Raw genomic sequence first — 8,243 nt, 5'->3', positions numbered from 1 at the left:
CTGGATCCAATAACAATTCATGTATATTTTTGAGTTCACGAACACACAATTAAATTTATTATTTCTCATATGATTGATCGATTAATCTTTAGTTGTAAACGTCTCTTAGGTTGTCAAAATGCCGAGCAATTTGTGACAAGGCTCCTTGTTGCAATCAGCTGAGCCCAAATAAAGCGGTCTTTAGTTTCAACAAATTGGTCTTAAATAAAGTGTTTAAAAGTGAGCAAATTTTCCACAATACAGATATGTCCGATAGAAGGCGTCGTTATAGAAAGCCCAAGGTACGTATTCCCCATAAAAATATTCCACTTGTTTTCTATAGAAAGTCCCAATATATTTGTAGGATGAAAAGCCTGTAGTTCAGCCCAAAATTTTGTTAAAATCAAATAAACCAGATAAACATGATTCGGATAGCACACCTTCCAGCTCGTCCTATTCGAGAAATTCCGAACACTCAACGTCGAATTCTCAGGTTCCGCATAAAACGATAATATTTCAAAAATCCAACACGCAAAGTCCCACAATGAGTCCCAACGTAGCCAGGGATCAACAACACTCAAACATCGCAGCATCGGCATCAGCATCGAGTAGTGAAACGACAAGTAATCCCTCAGTGGAGACGGTCTATCAAATGAGCAGACCGGCCACTGTGATCTCTTCCACTGGCACCATTAATGTGGGCACCAAAAAGCTCTTAATGAAAACCAATACAGATTTCTTAGTTGTCGGTGTTGTGGGCACTCAAGGTGTGGGTAAATCGACCATATTAAATCTATTAGCCAATGAATTGCATGATTTTGATTACTATCGCAAAGTATTCGTTGAAGAGGATAGTACATTCCCCACTAAATTAAAAATCGCCAAATGCTCCGCCCGTTCTCGCACGGAATCCACTCACCTGTTCATTACCTCTGACCGAATGATCCTTTTGGATACACCACCTGTAATGTCGAATGCATATAAGAAAGACATGATCACCAATGAACTGGAAGACCTGGACAGTGTAATTATGCTTATGTCCGTATGCCATTTGATTATTGTTGTTCAGGATGATTACTTCAATTTGAGTTTCTTGAATCTGATACGCTTTGCGGAACTGATGAAGCCCTCGCAAGATGTTAAGCCATTTTTGCATGACTATTTCCCCAATGTGCTTTTTGTAAAAAACCGTGCCAAACGCTTAGATTTCACTCCAGCCAGCCAAGCTTGCCAAGAGCAAATGCTGAGGGCTTTCTTTAAGGACTCCAAGTTGCGTATATTCAAAGGACAGACAAGTGAAGCTTTTATCATGCCTACCCAACAGCAGCAGGTTAGCCAAAAGAATAAAAAGAATCGTGGCACTGATGTGGATCGTGAAGTGAATATGTTTTTGTTTCCTGAAATCAAATCGGAGACAGCGACTACGTTTCATGCTTCGCTATTGGATATAGTGAAAAAATTTCGCACTGAAGTATTCACCACACCACGTAATCCCATGCATGTGGGTCCCACAGAATTAAACGAGGAGATGTGGTTCGATTGGCTAACAAAAGTTTCACAAGACAATCATAATTTCTTCTTTAACACCTATGAAGATATACAACGTAAACATTTGGATGCGGCAGCAAATGAGAAAGGTAATATTGGTGCAGGCACTAGCAATTCAAATAGCTTTAAGGATGAAATTTGGTGAAAACAATAAACAAATAGAAGAAAATCCCTCAGCAATTGCATGCCGAACTACATGTAGGGAAAAATCACAAGCTCACACATAAGGGAAAATCGCAATTCGCAAGCTCAATGACCAAAGATTGTTTTGGGTAAGTTTGATTTATTCATTTTAATCCTTTATTTTAGAAATTGAGCAGAACCAAATTGAATACATTTCATTTAAAGTTACTTTAATAGGTTCTACGCCAAGTTAAATTCTAAGTTTCTTAAGCCCATCGAACCCCTATATATATGTACATATGTTGTAGTCTTAGGTTATGTAAGGTTCTATGACCCATTGAGCTTAAAACTTAAATCGGACATTATGATATGTGAGAAGTTGTCCCCCTGTGCCTTAGTGAAATGCTCATGGTCAAATTTTGTATTTGCAAGTACACAGAGCTATGAAACTCGATTTCTAGCCGTTTTTTTCGAAGACGTGGGTGAGGTAATAGTGACAGTCCTTTACAGACTCACGTAGACAATTTTAAGTTCATTGTGATACCACAGTAGCGACAAACCAAGGCTTGGTCGGTTGTATGTACCGGATTTAGCCGATGAAGTTTTTCATCGGTAAGGGCTGCTCCCTCAGTGTACAACACACTGCTACAACAACAACAACAAAAACTGTCAAGACCTATGGTAGGAATTGAACCCACGATCCCCGCACTAGCAATCCCAGCACGCTACCAACCCGGCTACCCGGGAGCCTTTCATCACTCGGAGACCAAAGGTCCAATGTGTTCGACTTGGAAAAGAGATTAAGCCCATATCAGGCCCATAACTGACGAGAGGAGAGTATCTTAGCATTGTAATGTACAGTCAAGAACCCTATCAGAGCCCCAGTTCATATAACTGGTCCTTAACATTCGCATCGTATATTAACCACGTTTTCGTACGACTCCCATATCGACGAAGTGTCGAATTTCATCTCTGGAGAAACAGATTGCGCACATATCAAATAATTACACGGGATATCGTCCGTGTATTTAAGGAGCTGCAAGCGATTTAAGTTTACTGAAAAAGAAAGCGCAAACAGACAAACCATACGAATGGCACGTCGTATGTGGTGTAGGCCACTGCCTATACAGCATCAACCCTTTGGGCGGTCGCCGTGCGAAGAGCAAACGAGTTTTGCAAAAGATTTTTGCCTTTGTAGCTATTGGCATTGTTGGATTTGAATAAGGGAAGTAAGATTTTACTTGTTTCCTACTGCACTTATGGTTCAAGTCGTCTTTAAGAACCCTGTTCAAATTCAGATATGTGCTTTATGTAAAGATGGTATGTAAACCACCATAGTGGATATAGTCCGCTGATTATAATTCTTGGTCGAATTTGAAACCGCGATACGGATAGCCAGTCAAATCCTTCTAGCAACACCACACTCCTGCTCACTTTTCAAGGTTTTTTGCTATGCTATTCTTTGGATAGAAAGCAATTAACAATGTTCAAAAGCCGGCAATGGAATATTATGGATTTTAAGACCGAAAAGACGAAATAAAATTTTGCCAAAATTTCTTTTAAAATAAAATTTTGCAAATTTTCTTTTGATATAAAATTTTGCAAAATTCTCTTTTGAAATAAAATTTTTGCCAAATTTTCTTTTGAAATAAAATTTTGACAAAATTTTCTAAAAAAGATAAAATTTTTACAAAATATTCTATAAAAATATTACAAAATTTTCTATGAAATAAAATTTTGACAAAACAATAAAGCTACTAGTTTTTATTGTTCCAGTAGTATCACAATTTAAGTCTAAACAGAAAAAATATCACGAACATTTTTTCAATTAAAAATTAATTGAGAATAAAAATATTTTCAATTAAATAATTAAGTGAATCAATCGTTTTTTAATTGAGGCCGGATTGTTTACAATTGCGAAAAAATTAATTGATTCAATAATTTTTTTTTAATTGAATCTGAGTTTTCCCTTACTATTTTGATTGAAATTTTGAATTAAAAAATTAATTGATTCAATAATTTTTTTAATTGAATCCTAAAAAATTGTATATATAAAATGTGATTGAAAATTTAATCCTTTTCCATTAAACAATAACGGCCAAGACCACAAACTTTTTTTCTTTGCCACTCAATTCGTTCACGAATTCATTGAAAACAGCTGATTTTATAGAGGAAAAAAATTCGGAGAATAATATTTTCCGTTTCATTTTTGGAAAAATCCCCGGGGGTGTTTTGTTTCTAAGGAGTGATCATGGATCCAAACATAAACCTCAAATTCATGTTCCAGGAGTTTAACATATGTGAACCATGGTGCATCGAAATCGAGGGAGCGCTCAATACAGCGCGCTTTTCGCAAATTGAAGCAATTGCAATTAAAAAATTAATTGGAATAATTAATTTCGTGATTGAAACCGATTTTTATTTTTTTTTATACCAACCACCGAAGGTTGGTGCTATATTCACTTTGTCATTCCATTTCCGACCCTATAAAGTATATATATTCTCGATCAGCGTAAAAATCTAAGACAATCTAGCCATGTCCGTCCGTCTGTCCGAGCTAAAACTTTGCACAGATTTTTTTTGTCCATAAGCAGGTTTAGTTCGAAGATGGGCTATATAGGACTATATCTTGATATAGACCCCATATAGACCGATATAGGGTCTTAGGCCCATAAAAGCCACATTTATTATCCGATTTTGCTGAAATGTGGGATAGTGAGTTGTGTTACGGCAGTCGACATCCTTCTTCAATTTGGCCCAGATCGGCTAAGATTTGGATGTAGCTGCCATATAGACCAATCTCTCGATTTAAAGTCCTGACCCCATAAAAAGCACATTCACAATCCGATTTCGCTGAAATTTGAAACAGTGAGTAGTTTGACGCCTCTCAACATAGGACCCAAATATGGTTCAGATCGGACTATATATAGATATAGCTGCCATATTGACAGATCTGCCGATAAAGTGTCTGAAACTCTTAAAAGCTTTATTTTTAACCGATTTCGCTGAAATTGGAAACAGTGAGTTGTCTCCCGACGTCCGTCCCAAGTATGGTTTGTATCGTACAATATTTATATATAGCTTTAGTACAGAGCGATCTGCCGATTAAGGGTTTGAAGCCCATAAAACCTTTTTTTTATCCGATTTCGCTGAAATTTGAAACAGTGAGTAGTTTTAGGCCACCCGCCATCCGACCCTAATATGTTAAAGATAGAATTATATTTAGATATAGCTGTCATATAGACCGATATGCTCGTTAAAGGTCTGAAGTTCATAAAAGCTTTATTTATTTTTTATTTTACAAAATTCAAGTGTGTCTTATATTTATTAGACCACATAATGTCCGTGCCGAATTTGGGTGCATAAGTTATCCAATTTTGACCAGATTGTGGCGAAAGGGGGTTTACATATACACCTGAGGTGGTGGATATCCAAAGTTCGGCCGGGACGAACTTAATGCCTATTTACTTGTTCTGTGATAATTCATACTTAAAGCAAAGCATGTCAAGCTTACATTTTTTTTAAATTATACGTGCCAACTTACTTTTAGGTTAAGGTTTTTTATACCCTACACCACCACTGTGGTACAGGATATTATAGATTTGTGCATTTGTTTGCAACGCTAAGAAGGAGAAGAGCTAGACCCATTAATAAGTTTACCGATCGACTAAGAATCACTATTTGATTCAATTTAGCCATGTCCGTCTATCCGTCTGTGAGTCCTTGTATTCTTGCAATCAAAATGCAGGTCGTATTTGTTGTCCGATTGTCACGAAATTTTGCACATGTCACTTTTTTGGCCCAAGGACAAACGCTTTTGATTTTGAAAAAGATCGGTTCAGATTTATATATAGCTACCATATATATCTTTCATCCGATATGTCTTTTTAAGGCCGTAGAATAGACGATTTTCGTCCGTTCTTTCCAAAATTCGGCATTGGGTATTTTATTTGAGGTTTACATATGTGTGGAAAATTTCATGAAAATCGGTCCAGATTTAGATATAGCTCCCATATATATCTTTCATCCGATTGAACTTTTAAGGCTGCATAAGCCACGGTTTTAGTCCGATCTGTAAAATATTTTGAGCGAGTTGTTTTATTTGACGTCCTAATATGTGTGGAAAATTTCATGAAAATCGGTCCAGATTACGATATAGCTCCCATATATATCTTTCATCCGATATCCGAAGCCTAAATTTTTTACCGATCTTTACAAAATTTGGCATGTGATGTTTTATTTGACGTCTCCATATGTGTGTAAAATTTCATAAAAATCGGTCCAGATTTAGATATAGTTCCCATATAGATGTGCCTCCCGATTTGCACTTAAATGGCCGTAGTAGCTACAATTTTCAACCGATCTGCACAAAATTTGGCACGGATTTGGATCTGCACAAATTTTGGACGGACTGATCTTAACATATCTGGAATCTTTTCGACATCCGTGTCGTATATGATTCAGATCGGTATATATTTGGATATGGCTACCAAAAAGACCAATATTTTGCTCTATAACATTGAACAATGATTTGTATTTATTGGACCCCTCAATATCCGTGCCGAATTTGGTCCAAATCGGGTTCATTAAAATCGGTTCAGATTTAGATATAGCTTCCATATATATTTTTCATCCGATTTGAACTGTTAAGGCTGTAGAAGCCACAATTTAGGTCCGATCTTCACAAAATTCAGCATGGGGTGCTTTATTTAACGTCCTCATATGTGTGCAAAATTTCATAAAAATCGTTTTAAATTTAGATATACCTCCCATAGATATTGTTCATCCGATATGGCCTTTTAAGGCAGTATAATCCACAATTTTCATGCGATTTTGCCTGACGTTCCAGTACGTGCGTAAAATTTCATTAAAATCGTTCCTAATTTAGATATAGCTCCAATGTGTATTTTTCATCCGATATGGACTTTTAGGGCAGTAAAATCCACAATTTTGGTCACATCTCTGCAATATAGGGCGTGAAAAGATGTTCTATTTCATGTCCCAGTAGGTGTCAATAAATTTAGCACAGGTTTCGATATAACTCCCATATGGCATATTAAAGATATGGCATTTTAAAGATGTGGAAATCCAAATCATTTGTCCTATGGTAGGAAAATCTTACAAGGTTCTAAATTGCTATTTCAATTGGTATTCAAATTAAAGTCTGACTTTATTTCGAGATAAGTTCTACATATAAAAAGTACTACATACACTAGGTGGTGTATAAGATTAATTGAAGCCAAAAAGCGGCTTATCACTGTTAATGATAGAATTGAGATTTATACTCCAATTAAAGAAGTATGATGTTCAAGTAAAAGCTGCTACTTTTTTTCTTTTAATGGTTAAATTCCATTTATACTTCTATTTATATAGTTTAAAAATAAAACATTATATTTTCATTGTAAAATTAAAATTATTGTATAGTCGGCACCGCCCGACTTTTGCCTTTCCTTACTGGTTTTTGTTTGCAAAAGTTACTAAAAAAAGATGATTAATAAATAAAACGCATTGAATTTATATGTTTTTAATTTTTTTCATTGGAATTTTTCTGTTTTATTTTTCTTCATTTTTATGTTCCAGTTCGTCGTAGTTGTTTTAGTTTTTATTCATTTTTTTATAATTTTTCATGTTTCTTTTCTCATTTAATTTTAACATAATTAATTTCTTATAATTTCATTATCGATAAACATGTATGTTGGTTGGTTGGTTGGTTGCTTGGTTTCTTGTATGTACGTAATTGTAGATGAAAATATCTTCTTTTGGATGTTTTTTGCTTTCTTCCATCACTTAAGGGAACTTAAAAACTAATACAGCATAATGCCTTCGGTTTCCTTTAAAATGCAATTTTTTGTTTGTTTTTTGTTTAAAGTAAAAAAAATATCATTTCACAGACATGTTGCCAATGGCGGTATCAACATTAACCAGGAAATAGGATTTACAATGGACCTATGGCAGTACATGATTTGTGTGTATCGCTTGTATAAATAACTACAATACCGACAGATTTATGTCGCTTTTTCATGCATGGAAATTGTGCATTTGAGTACTAAGTTTTTGTTGTTTCCACTGTTGGTTATGATGTTTTTTCGGGGAATTTGAAGGTTTTTTTTAGTTTTGTTTTTAACAATTTTTACAGATAGGTAAATAGATATTTTGGGTAGATAACCAGTTGAAGAGTAGAAAGGGGCAACAAGATTAAAAAAGAAAACTTTTTGTGTTCCTCTTCTTTTTCAATGGTTTCACTTGATCTCTTTTCGGTTGTCTATGATGCTGTTTTGAAAAATTCTTCCTTTTAAATTTTAACTACACTTTTTTTTGTTTTTGGAGAAATGTGGGGAGTTTTCTTCGATGATGGAGGGAGGGTATGGTTGTTGTGGTATATCTGGTGTCTGGTCTGTTTTGGGTATATGAAGTGTATACTCTGTTTTTGTTTTTTAATAGATTTTTTAAAGTAATAATTCTTAATGTTGGTTTTTAAAAGTGGCTTGTTTTTATTTTTCTTTCTTTCTTGGTTTCGTTATAATCAAAATTGAATCACTAACAAGAATTGGAGTTTTATAAACATTTTGTTTTTTATATTTCAATTTATTTTC

The 8,243-nt window shown here is 34.9% G+C and overlaps 1 protein-coding gene across 1 annotated transcript; it reads left to right on the top strand.

Annotated features, from left to right (window-relative positions):
* Window positions 1-159: 159 nt before the first annotated feature.
* LOC106082666 (protein SMG9) lies at window positions 160-1,707 on the top strand. The gene is made up of 2 exons (XM_013245319.2): window positions 160-281; window positions 344-1,707. Exons 1-2 carry the CDS (start codon window positions 246-248, stop codon window positions 1,670-1,672), a joined length of 1,365 nt encoding a protein of 454 aa, XP_013100773.1. The 5' UTR covers window positions 160-245; the 3' UTR covers window positions 1,673-1,707.
* The last annotated feature ends 6,536 nt before the right edge of the window (window positions 1,708-8,243 follow it).

Source organism: Stomoxys calcitrans, chromosome 4 (assembly GCF_963082655.1).
Source record: "Stomoxys calcitrans chromosome 4, idStoCalc2.1, whole genome shotgun sequence".
Lineage (NCBI taxonomy): Eukaryota > Metazoa > Arthropoda > Insecta > Diptera > Muscidae > Stomoxys > Stomoxys calcitrans.
Note: the sequence above shows the minus strand (reverse complement) of the source record. Positions and strands in the feature narration are given on the sequence as shown.